The following is a 21804-nucleotide window of genomic DNA, read 5'->3' as shown; positions in this document are numbered from 1 at the left end:
TTTGACTGCCTTGAAATGAACTATAATTATCTGAAAGAAATTTGATTATTTGCTCTCGGTCAATATTTAACACTGAAGCTTAAAATGTCTGATGTGAATCTGGTGGTTTTTCTTAGTTTGATTATTGCTTAGTCCTTTGCACCAGTTGAGTCAAATGGGTAAATATATAATTTTCCTCCTAGCAAACGATGACCAAGGCTCCTTTATTTTTGTATTTAAATTACCTATTTTTTCTGATATTGTTTTTGTTTGAGATCTTAAAACATAAACTCAATTTATTTGCATTTTGCCCATTATAAATATCATTTCTATAAAGTCAGTTTTTAAACCAAAACTGTTGTCAAAGTTGTCTAGTTCCAAGCAGTTTTAAAAGTTGTCTCTTATTTAAACTGTAAACATTTAAAACTACTGCCGTAAGGGATTAAACATGCTGAATATATGGAAACATCTTTCTAAGTTTATCAGAAACAGACCCTGCTACTACAACCTTGGACATGTGCGCCGACACTGATGCTCGCTGTAGTTCCTATTGTAAACACGTGGAGGCGACGATGAGACCGTCACACAGCAGAAGAAGAGTCGGACCGGAAGTTTATCCTTCGAAGACGCAAGCAGCTAGAAATCTCAATTTTGAAGCTAATTTTAAATTTTGAATAACATTAAAAGAAAAGTCCACATTTATCTGGATTTGCAATCAGTTTCCGCAGTTCAGTAACAATTACAGGAACATTTTTGATGGCAGGAAGCTAACGCTTCCTGGTAACGCTTTGGGGAAAATGCCTACAGATCACGAACAAGAGTCGTTTTTAATGGAAAATGAGCAACAAAAAAAACTCTTAGGTTCTATGTTTAGCTCACGAGTTCGGCTGCAAGAAACAGGTGTGTATATTTTCATTCCTGCTATCAAATGAAATTATAACAGTTACCCTTAATGTAGTTTTCAGATAGCAGATTGATGCACCGTCTGTCACTGGTGAGAGAATGGACACATCGTTCTTCACGTGTAATTACGGTCACCTATGTATAAGGAATTTGGCTTCTCGGTGCATTCAAGTACAACTTATAAACTCGGCAATCCAAACTGTTTTCTGTTGATTTATTAATGAGGGTGAGATTTACTTCACCGAGTTTTGTTAAAGGGGCATTATGGAAGTTTGACAGCCAAAACATGTATGGAAATAATAAATTTCTTCTTAATTCATTCTCCTGCGATGCCCTGGTCCTGTAGAATGAGCCCTGGCATTTTTATTGTGATTGCCTATTTTTCTGTAAAATCACAGAAAAAGAGAGCTGCCTGGGTTGAGCAGGCTGCTTCATGCGCGTTCACGCTCAGGCATAGTCCTCCGAACCGTTCTTTGAATGTTGTTTCAGCTGTGATCAAGATATAAATGTTACAGATACAACAGATGCCACTGGCGATTTAGCTAGCCTAGAAAAACTTTGGGCTTTTGTGCAGAAGACCCGGGTTCGGTTCTGGATAAGGACATGGTTGTTTCAGAATTTCTTTTTTACATTAATGTTTATTTTTTTTACAGTAAGATGCCCAAATTTTTATTTGAGACTCGCCGAACTGCATTGAATTCACAGATAAAAAAGATGTGGGTTCAACTGTCATTTTGGAACTAGTTTTCAAGCAAGGGAAGGGAATTATCTGAGCATGCAGGAGGACTGACCCATCATAAACCTTTGTCGGCTGTGCTGAAGAGAAAAGTACGGAACCAAATTATTTAATTAATTAGCTGCGTGTTCTCCTGTCCTCTGTCCTCCGGGACACACACACACACACACACACACACACACACACACACACACAAACACACACAAGGGACTGTCAGCCCTCAGAGCTTCATCTCAGCTGTTATTTTTGTTAAAGAGTGTGCACGTACAGCATGCGCTCCTCGTGCACGAGCCTCCTATTGAAGCTGCCATTACGCTTTTGGCCAGAGGGGGCAGGATTGGTCAGGATTGATGCACTTTGTTTTAATTTAGTTGGTTAAAAAACAGTCTGGCTTGGGTCGGGCCAGAGAATCCTGAAAACCTTTTCGGACCGGGTCGGGCTGGGGCTCCACCCCCTCGGGCCGGGCCGGACACGGGCTCAGATTTTAGGCCCATGCTGTGCTCTAGCAGGGAGGATAGAGTGTCCAGCTGGAACTCCTGGAGACTGAGGCTCTGATGGAGTTGGGCCAGCTCAGCTCGGAGACCGGCGAGCTCTGCTGAGTGGACTGCGGGCTCGATCCTTTGGCCTGGAGATGAGGGAGCTGCTGACTGGACCGACACCTTCTCCTGGTGATTCGGGGAGGATAGGGTGCCTAGCTGGGACTCCTGGAGGCTGACGAGCTGACGGATCCGGCCAAGCTCCGCCTGGAGACCGGCGAGCTCTGTCAGCTGGGCTGTAGGCGTGGTTCCTCCGCCTGCTGATGACGGAGGCGCTGATTGGACCGGAGATGGGACTGCTGGTCTGACTGGGGGCGGGTCCAAGCTGGCGCGCCGAGCCGGGACAAGGGGTGACGGCGGAGCCCGGCATCCTTCCCAACACCGTGGGCCAACTCCGGGGGAGCACACAGCCAGTCTGGTGCCCACATAACAGGAGCGGTCCATCTGCGCCTCCCCGTCCAAGTCTCCATCCGGCTTCGGAAGGGTGGAGAGGACCGCCGAGGCTGAAGTTCGGCGGCAAAGTATGCAGCGAGGCGACGCCGGAGGAGGAGAAGCCGGCCGGTGGTTGGTGGTCAGGAATTGGAGCAAACACTCCCAGGGGAGAATCTCCCCGCTGGATCCTTTAGCGGGTTGGCTCATTCTGTCATCGCGTGCCGGTGAGTGTAGCGGTGGCAAGGATCCACATGCGGGTGAGGGAAGCAGGCAGGCAGACAAACCAGAACGAGTAAGAGCCTTTAATGATGAACACACGCTGGACAACGAAACAATGAACCAACCAGACAAAATGGACTAACAGGGTTTAAATACAGGAGGAGCTGGGACCTTGGGTGATTGGGAGACGAGAGGCAGGTGGGAGCAATGAACATGGACACAGGACTGAACAGAATGGGGAGACAGGACAGGGTGTGACAGATTCTGATAAAGGATGGTTCTTAAGCCACAAAAATTATTCCACTGAAATATCTGGTTTGATTTCCCATAGGATGGAAATTTAATAGTGATGCACCGATATTACATTTTCGGGCCAATACCGATATCCGATATTAAGATCACTGTTATGGCTTATAACCAATATTTTCCGATACTGATATACTGAAATTAATGCTTCTAAAATCTGCAGATTTTGTATAGAATGAAAATTATTAAAGCTGAATTTACTAGAGGTGCTGAAAAAAATCGATTCAAGTCTGAATCAGGATTCTTATTTATAAAAATTCAGAATCGATTCACAAATGTTTAGAATCGATTCCAAGAACTCAAATATTTGGCATGTTACAGGTTTGAGATGCACTTTTTTGATCTTTGTTAGAAGAGTCAGTACTCTGTTTACTTTTGTGGTCCCATAAACTGAGATGATTTATGTTTGAATCTGCTGATAAGAGCGCACTTGAATGTAATTTTTTCCATACTCAGAAATTTGAGATATTCTCATATTTATTTTCTAAGTTGATAAATGAATACTCAGGATTACTCATGTAACTTGTATCTGCACATACTTGAAAAGTATTTGACCGTATTACTTCCAAAGCTACTGTTAGGTAACTACAGATTTGTTATATTTTACAAGGTAAGCAAAAATAAATGTTGCCTTTTGGTCAAAAGATTGCTTCTGTTTACAGTTTTAGAATCACTTTATTTTACAGTGTAAATTTGCATATTTGGAGCATGACCAGTTTAAAGTCAAATAAAAATGTTGTTAGCCTCAAGGGCAACATGCCGATTATCACTTGTAAGTCGCTTTGGACAAAAGTGTCTGCTAAATACATAAATTAAAACAAAAACATAAACATTTCATTTGTATAGAACATTTCAAATACAGCATGCGAACTGTCCAAAGCGCTGCTTAGGCAAATAAAACAAACTAAAAACAATAAAACAAAGATTAAAAAAACAATAAAAGCACATATTAAACAGCTAAATTGAAATAGATGTATTGAAAAAGAAATTGTAACACTTAACTCCTCCTTTCCACCAGAGCCGTCAGCAGCAAGTTACTGTAGCAGCACGTCTTGCTCGCGAATGCTGCTGCTGCTGCTGCTGCTTGGCCCTTCCCACGAGACGCGAAGCAGCAGGGGAGCAGCAGTCACCGACGGAGCACGAAGTCACACGACATTAGCAAAATCACGCGTGACTTCTTCAGTAAACACAACAACAAACAAGCTTTGTTTGTCCATTATGGAAAAACAAAGGAGACCGCTAGCTAGGTGACAAATTCTCACGGGGCCACGCAGTTAGTAACTTTTTTTTTAAAGTAAAGCAACCGGAAGGCCGTACATTTCTTTATTCTGAAAATCTCGGGAAGCTTCGCTCAGTTTCCGCGTCCGATTTCCTGTCTTTCCTTCCCCGAAAATGTCGAACTTGACCCGTTCCAGAGGCATGCCGCGTAGAAAATAGAACCGGCGCGTAAAAGGGCCGCGACATGCTGCTCCTGAGACGCGGCCGACTCGCGCTGCTGACGGCCGCTGACGGCTCCGGTGGAAAAGGTTCTGTTGACCACAGCAACTCCTATTAGCAGCTATGATGTGCTGCTGCAGTAACGTGCTGCTGACGGCTCCGTCACGGCTCCGGTGGAAAGGAGGGGTAAGTACAGATAAGTCAAAACAGGGAAACTATCCAACAAGTCACAACAAGTAGACTCATTTGGTGTATTCAAGAGGCATTTCAAGAATAAACATTTATGTTTATTCATTCATTACTGTAAAGCAGTCAAGACATTATTAAATCACTTTAGATAAAACAAGAAATCCTTTTAGGATACAGAATAACCACAGGGGCTGTCCTACGGACACCTACCACAACCTCTGACCAATATGAAAATGGGTCAGGAGTAGAGCTGGAAGTCGATTTTCATGGTGCAGAGGGATCCCAAGCAATGATGTCTTGGAGTAGAGAGTTTTGCACGGATGTTTTATCTTGTTGACTGAGAGCTGGCAGCCCTGCCAAACAATACATCAGATATAGGAAAATAAAGGAACAATATACTATTCTCATTGACTTATAATTTAGCATAGACTGAACTTTACTCAAAACTGCAATATTTTTGCTAACTCTATTTCTAACATACGCTATGTTTGACTTCCTTTATGATTAAATGCATTCAAGAAATTTATGTTAAAGTCCCCACAAATTATAAACTTTATTTTCACTCATCCTGACTAATAGTTGTTCCAATTTATTATTAAATGCTGTAATGCTGGAGCTTGGGGATCTGTATATACAAGTGACAATAATGTTCCTCTGATTCTTCATTTCAATTTCCATAGTTAAACATTCCAATAAATCGTCTGTAACTGTAGTCATACACTTAATTGTTTTACATTTCAGCTTACTGTCAATAAACAGAGCCACCCCCCTCCACTCTTATTGTTCTGATTAAAGTAAAATGATTAGGGCTGGGAAAATTAGCGCGTTAATTATTAGCATTAATTTTGTTATTTTAACGTATTAAAAGTAAATTACGCAATTGATTTGACCATGCCTCCAACCTGGAGCCACCATTCTCCCACTTCAGTAAAGTTAGCAAGATATTCACAGATTCGACTTTTGCGGCTCAATACCTTCTGAACACAGGGGTATTTAGAAACATAACATACCTCTTTGGTATCGTGGCAAGGCAGTGAACAAGCTACAACCTCGTTTCTTTCAAAAAACACTGCCCTCAGTTCCCGACGAGCTAAATTGTGCTCTATGAGACCGCTAAATTGTGCTCTATGAGACCGCTAAATTGTGCTCTATGAGACCGCTAAATTGTGCTCTATGAGACCGCTAAATTGTGCTCTATGAGACCGTGAACCTGTCGGGCGAGTACTCAGGGACCGTCTGAAAATAGACTACCCAGAAACAGCCCTTGATAAAATATTAAAGAATATCACCCCTGTACACTGCAGTGTCACCAAATTCTAAAAATATAACACTACTACTACACTTGTTCATCCTACAGTGGTTATTGTAATCCAGTAACACGTTTTTATTTTTTTGTATTTTAATTTTTCTAAGTTGCTAATTTAGATATCTGCTCCATTTTAAAATGCACCAAAATCACACAGCACATTATTATTGGATAGTTATTTTTATACCATATAATTATTTATATTTCCTACATTAAAAATGCTAGTGACACCAAAATAATGCCAAATACTTAGCACTTACATCTACAGTCTGCACCTTATATTTATTTATTTTTTTGTACGTCTCTGATTTTGGTGATTTCTTTCAAACTAAGAGATTTCAATAGCTCCTACACTGTAAACTCTGTTGACACAAAATCATGCATGCTGGTCAACACGTAGCTCCTCTACATACTTAGGCAAACTGATTATGCATTGTTAAAATGATTTCTTTAATGAAAAAATAAACAGCACACCACCACTCCAATTTTAGTTATTAAAGAATTAAATAGTCCATGATATTTATTGACTAAAACAATGAATGAACAAATTAGACAATAAGTAATTGCTAAAAGATAATATTAAATTATATGACAAGACTAATGTTTAATTGGGAGAACAAAAATGAGAGCTATCAACTGACACATCAGCAAAAATAACTCATATTTAAAGACATTTATAAGACCTTCAATAAACAGATGAAATGTCTACACAGCGTTCAGTACTTTTAACATAATGTTTCTTCAATAAATATAGACATAATTCTTTATTTAAGATCTAAAAGATGCTGGAATCATGTTCTGTGAGCAGACCTCAGGTGTAACATGTGGAATAGCAACATTACTATAGTCAAACTTAATTGCTGTGGTTGGGACAATTATTACATTAACTGATGGACCAGTAAATAAATAGTTTAAAAATAAGGTAGAAATAAGTTCCTCACACTGATAAATAACTAATCTCTATGAGACTGAGGACACGGTGCTAGTGCACTCTCCTACAGCACATTGACATAACTAAATACATATTATGCAAAATTTTGTGATCATCAATTTATTTGCATTTATTTGTTATAAATGCCACTGTATAATTCTTGCTGTCAGTTGGTATTTGGGTCTGTACTGTTAGACTTAAATTAGTTAAACCAAGGTCTATAGCCCTTGGGTCATAAACTATAAGTATATTGGTCTTTTTATACTAGGAATCAGGAGTTATTTTAGTGATCATCTTGTTTCTTATTTATTTTTGTCCTGATTGTGCCCTGAGCAATTTTATGACCGAATAAAAACAAATAAAATCAACATTAATTGAAAAATCGTCTTAAATAATCGAGATCTCAATTTCAGTCACAATAATCGTGATTGGGGCTCCACAATATATAGAAAAATTATTGCCATCAGGATAACAGGACGTGCAATAGGCCCATCGCTAAGCAAGTCAAAAACGGCGATAAATGTTTGGTTCAACATTTCCATCCGTGTCATCCATCAACTTTTTGTAAACCAGCTGTTTTTTACGCGGAAGTATTATTTGACCAATCAATTGTAGCCCTTCTGATATGCGGCCAATCAGATGGGTCCGTTCATGTAATACGCCCACCCCCTTTGTAGACCCTTACCCCAAAATTCCACTATCTCCGCTGCCGCTCCGCCCCCGCTTCCGCGGCTGCTCGCTTCCCTTGTTCGTCATGCTGGCTCAGGTTAACGAACGCACTTTGTGCTGAGGTTTCTGGAATCGGCGCTGCTTTCAAACGTGAACGTGAGTCCGCTCGCTGTCGTTAAGCAGCTGATAATAACCAGGCTGACTCCGACACGTGCCGGTGAATCAACCCACCGTTAGCCCCAGGCTCCGGTTAGCTTCCAGTTAAAAGGCTACAGCACTCTCCTCCCAGTCCCACCCTGCTAAAGAGGGCCTGGAAAAGTTCCCCCACACATCAAAGTGATTTTTCATTTATGAGCGTTTATAACCTTGTTAATCAGGATAGTTGATTTGCTGCTGCACATAAACTGTCAGTCAGAAGCTCTGCTAGCCGGTTATCTTAGAGGAGCTAGTTCAATTTGTTAGCTTGTTATCAGAATCATAGTTGCAGTTTCATCATCTGAGCTGCTTTTTAAGATCTAGGTAAACTTGTTCAATTTGGGGTTAAAACCAAACGTTTTCACATATTTTCCATGTAGTTTTTTGCCAGTTCCTCTTCTGAAAGGTCGACAATTGTTTTTCTCTTTCCCTCAGAAAATCTTAATATTCTCCTAGTTTGGCGCAGCACAGTTCACTTCCCAATTACAGCAACAGCCTTATATCATAACCACATAAGTGGAGAAAATGTTCAGTAGCAATGAGAGAATTTGCTGTTGCATTTAAGTGATGTTAACTAGTATTTATCATTTAAACTTACTGTGGGGGACGCTCCAGGAGTATGGGGTGGGTGGCTTTCTGTTAAGGGCCATCCAGTCCCTTTACCAGAGGAGCGTGAGTTTGGTCCGCATAGCCGGTAGTAAGTCGGACCTTTTCCCAGTGAGGGTTGGACTCCGCCAGGGCTGCCCTTTGTCACCGGTTCTGTTCATCACTTTTATGGACAGAATTTCTAGACGCAGCCGTGGTGTGGAGTGTGTCGAGTTTGGTGGCAGGAGAATCTCGTCTCTGCTTTTTGCGGATGATGTGGTCCTCCTAGCTTCATCCAGCTCTGACCTTCAGCTCTTGCTGGGTAGGTTCGCGGCCGAATGTGAAGCGGCTGGGATGAGGATCAGCACCTCCAAATCTGAGACCATGGTTCTCGACCGGAAAAGGGTGGCTTGCCACCTCCGGGTCGGGGGAGAGGTCCTACCTCAAGTGGAGGAGTTTAAGTATCTCGGGGTCTTGTTCACGAGTGAGGGTAGGAGGGATCGGGAGATCGACAGGCGGATTGGTTCGGCGTCTGCAGTGATGCGGACGCTGAGCCGATCTGTCGTGGGGAAGAGGGAGCTGAGCCAGAAAGCCAGGCTCTCGATTTACCGGTCGATCTACGTCCCAATCCTCACCTATGGTCATGAGCTTTGGGTAATGACCGAAAGAACGAGATCGCGGATACAAGCGGCCGAAATGAGTTTCCTCCGTAGGGTGGCCGGGCTCAGCCTTAGAGATAGGGTGAGGAGCTCGGACATTCGGGAGGGACTCGGAGTAGAACCGCTGCTCCTCCGGATCGAAAGGAGCCAGTTGAGGTGGTTTGGGCATCTGGTCAGGATGCCTCCTGGACGCCTCCCCGGGGAGGTGTTTCGGGCATGTCCTGCCGGCAGAAGGCCCCCGGGTCGACCCAGGACACGTTGGAGAGGTTACATCTCCAATCTGGTCCAGGAACGCCTTGGGGTCCTGCCGGAGGAGCTGGTGGACAAGGCCGGGGAGAGGACGGCCTGGAGCTCCCTAGTTGGGATGCTGCCCCCGCGACCCGGACCCGGATAAGCGGAGGAAGACGAGAGACGAGAGAGAGAGAAACTTACTTTCAGATTTTTTTTATTTATTCAAAAAACCCTGGTAACGGATGTTTTTCTGTATTTGAAGCATCAGAAAAAGTTTTATGGTGGAGGTGATGTTTTAAAGTCACTGAGGAACTGCATGCATGCAGTTTGATGTTTTGCTGCTAATACAGTAGCAGGTGCAGCTGCATATTTTTTCTATAAAATGTTATGTTGTAATGGAATTCATGCACTAGTTTTTGTTTGCTTTAAACCCAGAGCAGACGTCACATGCCAGACGACATCAACACTGCATACTTTAGTATTTGTTCATTTTATCGCGAGTAATATCGATATTGCAATATTATGCACTGTTATCGAATATCGCAGGTTTTCCTAATATCGTGCAGCCCTAATATGAATAGTTAATATATTTTTCAAAGTGCCTTTTGGGTTTATATATTTTATATCTGATATGTTGTTTGAAAACATACATAAGCAAAAGTGAGCAGGTGCATTGTTTTGAGAGTTATTTCACCTCATTGTGTTAATGATCCAAGATAAAAAATAATTCTGGAGTGTTACATTTTTTTTATATTTTGAAAGAAGACTTTCAATGAGGGCTGATCAGCACTGGCCATTTGTGTATGGAGTATATACATTGTAGGAGCTATAGAAATTATAATGTATTGAAAAATCATGAGAAATCGCAGAAGTATTTTTTGCCACAAGTAAAGTTAGTATTATGTAGAGGAGCTAAGTATTGACCAGCATGCATGTTTTTGTGTCAACAGAGTTTACAGTGTAGGACCTATTCAAATTAGAATACTTAAAAAAATCACAAAAAAGTCAGAAGTATTTTTTCCTAAAAGTAAGGTTTGTAGTATTAAGAGGAGCTATGTATTGACCAGCATGCATGATTTTGTATCAACAGAGTTTACAGTGTAGGACCTATTGAAATGAGAATATTTTAAAATTTCACAAAAACTCAGGGAAATTTTTCCCCCCAAAAGTTTAAGGTTGTAGTATTGAGAGCAGATAAGTATTGACCAGCAGGCATGATTTTACATCACTAGTTTGCAGTGTAGGGGCAATTCAAATTACAAAGTTTAAAAAAATTCCTGAAAAATCAGGGAATTATTATTTTTTTTACCAAAAATCAACGTAGTATGTAGTGCATGTTAGTGTTGATCAGCAGGCATGATTTTGTGTCAGCAGAGTTTACAGTGTAGGAGCTATTGAAATTCCTCATTTTTAAGAAATTATATAAAATCATATAAGTATTTGGAAGAAAAAGTAAGATTATAGTAAGTAGAACATAAGTGTTTACCAGCAGGCATGATTTTGTGTCAACAGAGTTTACAATAAAGGAGTTATTTAATTTGTACGTTTTAAAATATCACCCAAAGTCAGAGGAAAAAAAACAGAAAAGTGTAGCATTTTCTCTAATAAAATTAAATGTGTAGTATGATCAGCATCAAAGTTGTGATTTTCTGTGTGAATTTGGTGTCACTATAGTTTCAAATGGAGGAGCTTTTGCAATTTATATTAAAAGTTTCACACTAAATCAAAACTGTATATCTGGATTAAACTAAATAGTGTAGTGTGATCAGCGTGTGTGCAGTGCAAGGCTGGATTAACCATATGGGCAACTGGGCAATTGCCCAGGGCCCACGAACTCTTAAGGGCCCAAGGCAGCAAGGGTATGAGCAAAATACTGTTGGCCTATCTGTAACCTCCCGCTTTATTTTAAACTAGGGTGACCATCCTGTTTCCCCAGGACATGTCCACTTTTCACTCTTTGTCCGGGGCGTCCGGACTGGGGGCTCTTGTTTTGATGAAAATGTCCGGTTTTTCATCCAGAAGCAGGGATCGAATTATGGGGGAGCTGGATATCCTACACATCCAGGGGAGCCGGATGTACCTATATTACATTATTTATGGACTCTTTTGAGCAGAGAGCACAGAGAGCAGCAGAGCGCTGATCGTTGCTGCGCAGCGCTCCAGGCTGCTGCGTCCAGCACACGGTCCATTCTCAAAGTGGCGCAACCAAAAAACTATAATTAGCACACGATCGTTCATGTCCACACATGTTCTCTATTTTCTGTCTTATTTGTGCCTGAAGCGCTCTGCTACTGCGGAGCTCTTCACCTGTGCTGCGGTGATTTCACCTCACTGACGTAGCATCGAATCGCGCTCTCCACTTTACGGTCAGGAGATCCCTTTGATCTGCTCAAAAGTAACCGATGAGGTGAAAAAGTAAGAATCCAGGCAGCAGTTTTTCTGGAGAGTTTAGAGGAGATGCAGGAAGAAGAGAGACGGATAGGACAGGAAATAGTTAAATAAAAACAAGAAAACAAAACAAAGTGTTGAAAAGTAAAATGTAGGTAGATTTATCTCCACTACACGTTTTTACCTGTATAAAACAATAAGTTACACACGGGTAATATTTATACATTTGATACAATTCAGATCACCTTCAAAACTCAGTCACACACCCAGGGCCGTTTCAAGACATTTTGGGGGCCAAGGCTAAGTGAATGCACCCACCCCCCATAACTGGGCTCCCCAGAAGCCTCTGTGTAATTCATACCCTCTCCAGGAGTATTAGTTATACGGTGTTTATAAAAGCCCCTCATACATCACTGACATGTTCTAATATTATCAGATGAAAAACTAAATTATCAGACATGCTGTCTCATCTGCTTCTTTTCTAAACTTGCAAAAAGTAACAAAACCATTTGAAAGCCACTATTTGTGGATTCTCTGAAAGTTTACATGGAGTGTGTGACTAGTTATTTTTTCATTGATCCTATCGTCTAATCTCACAGCTGAAACAAGCATCCTTGATAATCTGTGCACAGGAAGTGTACCGATGCTGTAGTAAAACAAAAGGTATAATAATTTATTATTAATAAAACCTTGTTGCAGCACTAAAGCAGAAAAATGAGATTTTGCAGTAAATATGCAAAATATTTACATATGAATTGTTTTGGAGCCCTTTTATTGGCAGAATCTGATCATAATTTAGTTCTTACAAAAAATGGGTCCCAACGTGGATTGTGTGGCGTTGCCATAGTGTGACATCACAGGCACAGATCCCCTGTCCTCTTTTTTGGAAATGGAAAAATGGTCACCCTATATTAAACAAACTGTCCACCCGGGCTTTTGCGCTGCACAGAGACGCTTCGCTGCCTATGACTTTGAACGTTATTTGAGAGCGGTTGAGAGTCAGTCTCATGCAGACTGACTAATGAAGAGAGGGCCTCAAGTTAAGACCCTCTCCTCATTGGTCAGTCCACACGAGCTGGGTCAAAGGTTACCCTGAGGGGTTACGTGATGTCAGGCATTCAAGTATTGAGTATATTTACTGCATATTACAGTAAAATATTCTGTATGTGACCATATTATGGTGATCCTTGGGTCATGATGATGGGGCCCTTTAATATTGTTGCCCAGAGTACAACAAAGTGTTAATCTGGCCCTGGTTGTAGTGTGTAATTGTGGACTTTTTCACATATTTTATCATGAAACATTTCTGGTGTGATGATTTGCTGATGGTCCCTGAGCGCTCGTTTTGCTCCGTCAGCCCATAGAGATCAATGTAAGTCGTCGGGAGCAGAGCATGACAGAGAACAGTGTTTTATTTACAGGGTATCTGCAGGTCCTTAAAAAGTCTTAAAAAGTCTTAAATTAGCTTTTCCAAATTTAAGGCCTTAAAAATCATTAAAAATGACAAATAATCCTTAAATACAGTTTCCAAAGGTCTTAAATTACCAAAGACCCAATAAACAAGATTCTTTTATTTCTATAAAATTTTCGTGAATTTCTAGTTAGTGTTCAGCATTCTTTGTGTACGATGTTGCCGTAAGCGGAACCGTACACCTTCAGTTGGTTGTGAAAGGGGGCTATTTTTAGTTGAGCACATTAGCTGGTTAAGCTAGTGGGAGCTTGCGCCATGGGGAAGTGCAAGTTTAATGGTAACTGGATGGCTAATCCCACGATCGCAGCGTGGTTAGCACCGGCTCCAGGCAATAGCTGGAAATTATAGCTTAAATTTAATTAAAAAAAAAAGATAAATGACCCTCACTTGTATAGCGCCTGTCAGAGTAAGGACTCCAAAGCGCTTTATACTACAGTGTATCATTCGTCCATTCACACACACATTCACACACTGATGGTGATGAGCTACGATGTAGCCACAGCTGCCCTGGGGCGCACTGACAGAGGCGAGGCTGCCGAGCACAGGCGCCACCGGTCCCTCCGACCACCACCAGCAGGCAATGTGGGTTAAGTGTCTTGCCCAAGGACACAACGACAGCAGAATTCTCTGTCAGGAACCAGGATCGAACCTGCAATCTTCCGATTACTGGACAACCCGCTCAACCTGTTGAGCTACTGTTGCCCTGCTGAAAAAGCTTACATTTGGTCAAAGTGGCCTTAAAAAAGGTCTTAAAAACTCTTAAATTTGGCTCCCTTAAACCTGCAGGTACCCTGTATTTAAGAAACGAGGTTGTAGCGTGTTCACTACCTTGCCACGATATACCAAAGAGGTATGTTATGTTTCTAAATATCCCTGTGTTTAGAAGGTATTGAGCCGCAAAAGTCGAATCTGTGAATATCTTGCCAAATTTACTGAAGTCATTCTCCAAAATTTCTCCATATTTCCCCTTGGACAAAATTGCTAATCTATCATTTACTAAGCCCGAAAATATTATGGACTCTCACCATCGAGGATTCTTTTGAGCGGAGAAGATGAACAGAGGAAGAGCGCTCATGCGCTCCACCGGCATCTGCGCCTTGCGCACGGCCACAGCAACATTCTCAAAGCAGCGCCACCAAAATATATTTAACACATGATCCTTCATAACTGCTTTGGTACTTTCTGTCTTTTATTCATGGCTGATGCGCATCGCTGCCAGGCAGCGTTTTTTCTGGAGAACTAGATCCTTTATCTCCCTGTGGCAGATGCAGGATCAGAGACAGACAGGACAGGATAAAAATAAGAAAACAAAACAAAGAGCTTGAAAAAGGAAAATGTAGGTAGATTAATCCCACTACATGTTTTAACATTTTAAAGTAAATATTATTTATAAGCTCATAATGTTCATATATTCCATACAATTCAGATCACCTTCAAAACTCTGCTGCACCCAGGGCCGTATCACAGCATTTGGGGGCCATGCCAACGAGGTGTCCTTTATTTAATTTTTGGGGAGTTGGCAATCCTAGTTCAACTGATGCTGTGGAAAATGACATTTACATTGAATAACATAAGCTAACTGCGCTAGATTTATTTCCTGTTCATTGTTTACACAATAGACTTTTTCAAACAATGTGTTTGAACAGAAACTGGATTTGATTTTAGGTTTTCTCTGTTAAAGACAGTAGTCAGTAATTTTACACACTTCAACAAGTGATGCACTTTCTAAATAAAATGAACCTCTTGTATATTTTTGCATGTTTATTGCTTGCTTTTTCAGAAATAAATTATAATTAATTGTGATTAATTTTTTCAGATTTTTGATTTATTAGTTAATTAATTTAAATCGATTCCTGGCCTTAAAAATAATTGATAGCCTTCCAAATGAGGAGCGCCAAACTGCAACCTGCAGCGCGTTGATCCAATCCAATCATTTCCTTCCATGTGACTTCCATCGTTACCCCAAAGACCCTCCACCGCTTTTTGAGGATTTTCAAAAGTCAGTCTTTGCATCTTGCAGAAACTGCATGAGTTTTGCAGGATAGAGACAAGAGTTTTAATTTTTCGCTCCTGGAGCTTCTGTATTTTGCACTTTCTTTGAAAACGTCAGTGGTGTAATCCTCATCAAAGTATATTGGTTGACCTTTAATCTGAAAATCCTTTCAAGACCAAGCAGCATTTAGCACATATTGTTTCTCCTTGAAACTGCAGAAGGAAATTATGATGGATCTGGTTGGAGCAGGACCCACGGAAACACCTGTTGTTACTGTGCGATGCACCCTTTCAATACAACTCTCCTCCTGCAAATAAGCATGTAATATCAATCTATCTGCGTGTCTGTCTGTCTATCATATAGGACTACAAAATTTGAATAAACAGGCATTCAATCACAGGTGAGTCTTATGATTCATTTAAGAGGTGTCCAGCAGTCAAGTGACTATATAAGGGTGTTACTTAACAAAGAAAAGCCCTTCCCCTTCCACGTGGAAGGGAAATGTCACAAAATCTGAGAAAGGAAATTATTTCTTTACACTAAAAGGTGAGGGCTACAAGCAGATCAGCAAAGCTTTACTTATCAGTCAGAATACTGTAGCAAAAGTGGTCCAAACATTAAAGAAAGATGGAAGTGCAACCATCTCACAGAGACATCCAGGTCATCCATGGACATTATCTCGACAGGAGCATCTTCTGATGAGAAGGGTTGAAGAAAATCACTATGCAAGTTCACTGCAGCTAAAGCAGTAGAAAGCCAAACTGGAGTGAGTTTCCCGTGGCACCATACGACGTACACTGCAGAGGAATGACATGCGTGGGTATCTTCCACGAAGGAAGCCTCTCCTAAAGCCCATGCACAGAAAGCACACCTAGGATTAGCTTGGGCCCATGCTGAAAGAGACGAAGACTACTGGGACTCAAGACTCTGGAGTGATGAGACAAAGATCACTGTTTTTGGAACTAATGGTTTCAAAACTGTATGGCGTCGTAAAGGTGAGGGTTTTAAAGAGAAATGCATGGTGCTGACAGTGAAGCATGGTGGTGGCAGTGTCCTTATTTGGGCTGCATGAGTGCTGCTGGTGTTGGGGAGCTGCACTTCATTGATGGTGTCATGAACTCAACAATGTACTGCTCTAGATTGAAGGAGAAGATGCTGCCATCACTTGGTTGTAGTGTACTTTTATAACACGACAACGATCCAAAACACACATCCAAAGCTACTGTTGCATTTGTGAAGAAGAACAGGGTGAAGGTGATTGAATGGCCAAGTATGTCTCCTGATCTGAACCCAATCCAACACCTGTGGGTAATTCTGAAGCAGCAAGTTGAGCATAACGCCGGGGACACACCGGCCGCGACGCATAATGCTGCGAAATGGGGACCGCCTTCATTCGGCGCCCTTGTTATCCTATTCTATAGACCACATGGGCCGCAGAAGCCCTGCGCACCGGTGCTCCAGCCCGCGCCGTGCAGCGATCGTTTCGGTGTCTGCTCTATTTTTTTCGCGAGCCGCGAGTGAACTGCGTCATTTCTGGCAGGAAGTCAAACCTAGACATAAGAGGCAGGCCGGTAAATTTAACAAAATAAAGCATTTCAAAATACATTTCTGCTATAGTCAAATGTGTTCGTAAACAGACACTGCATAAAAACCACACAAACACACACAGAGCAAACTTGTGTGTGTGTGACCACAAGAAGGGGGTGTGGTTTGGGGTGTCTTTCAACTGGAGCAAACAGGACAGAGGGGCAGAAAGTCGTAGGCCATCTATTAACAACTGGTTCACACCAGAGGTTCACACACGCACGGACAAACACACAAACAGCAAGGGGTAGGGGGGTGTAGAGGAAAAGAGCAGAGAAAAGGCGGAGAGGAAATGGAGGACACCAAGTGGTTAAAAGAAAAACTACGAGGCGCGCCTTGAGCGGAGAAACAAGTGTCTGGTCTGAACTGAGGAGCAGCGAGCAGCGGCTGAATTTCATGAGCGCTTCGCCTCCCGGTGTGTCCCCGGCGTCACTCTCCATCCAGAATCCAGGCTCTAAGAGAGGTTCTTCTTGTAGAAATAGAATAAGATAGATGTTGCAATATGTCGCCAACTTGTTCATTCCATGTCTAGAAGGCTTGGTGCTGTCCTTGAAAATCACTGTTGTCATTTTAGATTTTGTGATCTAAGTTAACCTTAATCATGTTATGGAGTCAAACACGTGTTCAATAAAACCCAGCCTTGTGAAAGTTCTGGAAACTGTTTTTTTGTTCACTGAGCTCCTGATTAAATTAGTACATTTTAAATGGGGTGTACTCATTTATGCTGAGCACTGTATACATTTGATACAATTCATATCACCTTGAAAACTCCATCTCACACCCAGGGCCGTTTCAAGGCATTTGAAGGCTTAAGCAAATACACATGTAGTGCAATTCGAACCCTGGTCAAAAAGACCATGAACTAGATTATTATTTATCTGCATTCCACACCCACTATCAACAAAACACTGTTTTTATTGTAAAAAAAATTGGTGAACAGCTGGTCCGAGTCCAACCTCCTGAGTAATGCTAGGTGTTACTCAAATGCACCAGAATCAAAAGAAATAGTTAAAAATATGTCTGTGTTCCCTGCAGATGTCCAGCAGATAAAGCTGAATGAAGAAGAAGCTCCAGTACAACGGAGTCCCGATGTGGACCAGCAGGACCCAGAGCTACTTATCATAAAGGAGGAAGAGGAAGAACAGTTGGCCAGTCTGGATGAAGAGCAGCTCAGTGTGAAGGAGGAGACGGATGACACAGGGTATTCATTCACTGTGGTTACTTTGAAGAGTGAGGATGACGATGAAGATCTTGTGTCCTCAGAAGGTGACGGAGATCTTCCAGTTAGCAGTTCACCTGACCACGTGGGAAGAGATGTCAGCGAGGAGGACTGTGATAAAGCAGAGACAAACCTAGATTATCAAGATGATTCCAGCTCCTCAGAGATTGGAGTCGGTACGGATGATGACAGTGACTGGACTAATCCTGACTATCAGCTCAAATGTGTCTCCGACTCGGAGTCAGAAACTGAAAACGATGATGAAGATTGGAAGGAGAGTGGTGCTTCAGAGTCTGGTGTAAACACCACCAACACAAGCTTTAATAAGAAATGTTATGGAGTGAAGAAAAATGTTGAGTCACACGAGAAAGTCCAGACAAAACTGAAATCCTTCATTTGTGCTGACTGTGGTAGAAGGTTCAACAGGAAAACAAATCTTAACAATCACATGAGAATCCATACAGGACAAAAAACATTTAGCTGTGATGTTTGTAAACAAAGTTTTAGCCTAAAGACAAGTTTAAACAGACACACAAGAATCCATACAGGACAGAAACCCTTTGACTGTGATGTTTGTGGACAAACGTTTAGCCGAAAGGCTACTTTAAACAGACACATAAGAATCCACACAGGGGAGAAACCATTTAGTTGTGATGTTTGTCTGCGAAGTTTTGGAGATAAAACCACATTAAACTCACATAAGAGAAAGCACACAGGGCAGAAACCATTTGATTGTGATGTTTGTGGGCGAAGTTTTAGTGAGAAAACAAATTTAAATGCCCATATGAGAATCCACACAGGACAAAAATCTTTTTGTTGTGAGGTCTGTGGACAAATATTTAGCCAAAAGACAAATTTGAACTCACACATGAGAATCCACACAGGACAGAAACCATTTGATTGCATTGTTTGTGGCCAAAGGTTTAGTGATAAGAAACATGTGAAAATACACATGAGAATCCACAATGGACAGAAACCTTTTGGTTGTGATGTTTGTGGAGAAAAATTTAGCCAAAAGACGCATTTAAATTCGCACATGAGAATTCACACCAGACAAAAACCGTTTCATTGTGATTTTTGTGGTAGAAAGTTTAGCCAAAAGACAAACCTAAACAGACACAAGAGAATCCACACAGGACTAAAGCCTTTTGATTGTGATATTTGTGGGCACAAGTTTAGCCAAAAGATAAGTTTACACAGGCATTTCAGGACCCACACTGGAGAGAAACCATTTTGCTGCGATATTTGTGGACAAGCATTTAGCCGAAAAACGCATTTAAACCGACACATAGGAGTCCACGCAGGACAGAAATAGTTCCATTATGATGCCTGTGGTGTTTCAGTTACTTCTGTCAAGTGAATGTGTGTTAGTTGAATTAATATAGCATGAAGGTACCAAGTTTTTACTGATCATTCCATATTTAATGGACACCTACTTATCCACAATGGAGAAAAAATTGACCAAAAGTCAATTTTAAACACATCTATAAAAATATAGACACTGTTTGGTTATGAGGTTTGCTGACAAAGTTTTATTTTATTTATTTTTTTCAAAAGATGCAAATAAACACAACAGTCAGAGCCATTCATTTGTAAATATCAAGAATATTTCTTAAGATACTGAAGAATTCACACAGATTTGAAGCTGTAGATTCAGGGTTCGTTGATGTTTTACATGCTAAACTGAATGTGATTTTTTTTTATATTTGTTCAGGTTGAATCTTACTTGCTCATCTTGAATAAATGATTAAAAAACTGAATCTGTATTAGCGTAATTTGAAATCTAAATGTATTGGTTAAATAATGATTGTTACTAACCTGACTTCAATATTTTGAAACAGATTTTAAAACTTATTAGATGGCACCGTTGTCTGGTATGCTGTCCATGTTTGCAGAATTTTTTGTTGACTGCTTTGTCTATAATAATATTTAATGATATTAATACTTTATATTTAAACCACCTTGAGTTCCCTTCATATTGTGCGCGTGGAAATTCTTTTACTTTCACTGTTAATCGTAGCTGAGTTCTACTGCTGCTTTTCTTCTATTTGATTTCACCAAACATTTAATCATCTATCACAATCATTCTTGATTTTTTTCGACTACATTTCTTCCTTGAAAATGATTGTTCCCCTCTATCCTTCCAATTTATAATAATGTGTTCCTCAGTTCTTAACCCAATTTTAGTTGTTTCTGCAATCTCCTTAAATATTTTCTCTGCCAGATGCATGTCAATGATTTGACCATTCTCAAACAGACTAGAATCTTTTCCACGAGTTGCGTCTTTCCACATGGTTGTTTAATGGAAAACATACTCATTGCACCAGTTGGAGTTAAATAAATTGTTACCAGCTGAAAGATAACTGCCCATGCAGCAATTATCCATTAGGCGGTTTGCACAAATTTGCTTAGTTAAATCCAAGTGGCAATTTTTTTGGGCCTAGCTGTGTACCTGCACTGGTCTAGTGCTAGTGAATTTGCTGCTGCACAACCACCATGTTTTTTTCTGAACCCCACTTGACTGTTGTTAGCGTGCTACACGCTAGCATTATCATTAACCAATCTGCCTGTAGTTTGATCCCAAACTTTGGACAGTTTCTGCCTTTTACAATGGATTGTGTCTGTTGGTATCTACTTTCCTCCACAGCACCTAGATTACCACATTTTGCACCAATAAAATGTGTTCAGACCGTGGTGCACATATTTAACGAAGTTTCGAATCCGTAAAAAAAAAACTATTCGAGGAATTTAATTAATCGAACCCTTCGATGAGTCGTTTCAGCACTAAACAATTATTGCACACTTTTTGTTGTGGGTATAAACTTAGTTTCACTTCTCAAATATCACTGTGTGTGCCTCCTATATAATATATTCCAACAGATTTTTTTGGTCAAACAACCAAAACCCAATTTTTGGGTTATAAAGGAAAATCATGAAGATTAACAAAGCTGCCCAAACCTTTGCATCCCACTGTACCAATTCCTGATGAAGGTCTCTGACCGAAAGCTTGACCAAACATGTTGATCAACATCGCAGATTGAAGTGTGCGGATTCTCATTTTGTTCATCCCACTGTACCTAAAAGTTGTTAGTAGCTGAAGTCCACAAATTGCCCTCTTGACATTGTTTCAACTGGGGTACTTAAGTAAGTTTTTCACCGTGTAGGGCCATGACTCCTTTGCTATTTCGATACCTGCCTAAGATTTGGCTCTGTCCCAACTTTTTAAGCAGGCTGTGGTCAAGCCTCTATTGACGCTTGCAAATTAGCGTTGGTTCGGTCCCAGAATTTGGTTTCACATACACGTCAGATTCGCGTTTTCGGTGCAGAGGCGACTCTTTCTCAGACCTCCCCAGTGGTCAGACTGGGACCGAGGCGACACAACGGACTGATGGGCCTTCTGTCTGTAGCACGGCGCTGCCGTTTCGGAGCTGCCGATCAGTATAGCTGTGTGTGTGTGTGTGTGTGTGTGTGTGTGTGTGTGTGTGCATGCGTGCGTGAGTGAGTGCGCCTGTTCTCTGCATCGGAGCTCTTGCCCCAGTGAGCAGATAGCTGCTCAGGGGAGAAATCAGTGTGTGTATGTGGCACAAGATTATGAGGACACACACAGCAAATTAATAAAATAATGTGGTTCAGTCTCCAAAAGAAACACAGCTCATGCCCGCCTTTGTTTACCTTATAATGGAAGACACCGCAGACTTTCCTGCACGTATTAAACCCCGCCCATTGGCTCTGGGATTTCCGCATTCCTGAGAAGTCCCTCGGATTTATATGTGAACACTAGTGTTGTCAAAAAAATCAATACCTAGATATAAATCGATACTAAAAGTGGTATCTAA

The 21804-nt window shown here is 41.2% G+C and overlaps 1 protein-coding gene across 1 annotated transcript; it reads left to right on the top strand.

The window, feature by feature from the left end:
- Positions 1-253: 253 nt before the first annotated feature.
- LOC107381991 (gastrula zinc finger protein XlCGF57.1) lies at positions 254-19728 on the top strand. Its single transcript, XM_015953941.3, has 2 exons — positions 254-879; positions 17785-19728. The coding sequence occupies exons 1-2, from the start codon at positions 777-779 to the stop codon at positions 19281-19283; spliced, it is 1602 nt and encodes a 533-aa protein (XP_015809427.3). The 5' UTR covers positions 254-776; the 3' UTR covers positions 19284-19728.
- The last annotated feature ends 2076 nt before the right edge of the window (positions 19729-21804 follow it).

Source organism: Nothobranchius furzeri, chromosome 9 (assembly GCF_043380555.1).
Source record: "Nothobranchius furzeri strain GRZ-AD chromosome 9, NfurGRZ-RIMD1, whole genome shotgun sequence".
Lineage (NCBI taxonomy): Eukaryota > Metazoa > Chordata > Actinopteri > Cyprinodontiformes > Nothobranchiidae > Nothobranchius > Nothobranchius furzeri.
This window is presented reverse-complemented; position numbering and strand designations above follow the sequence as displayed.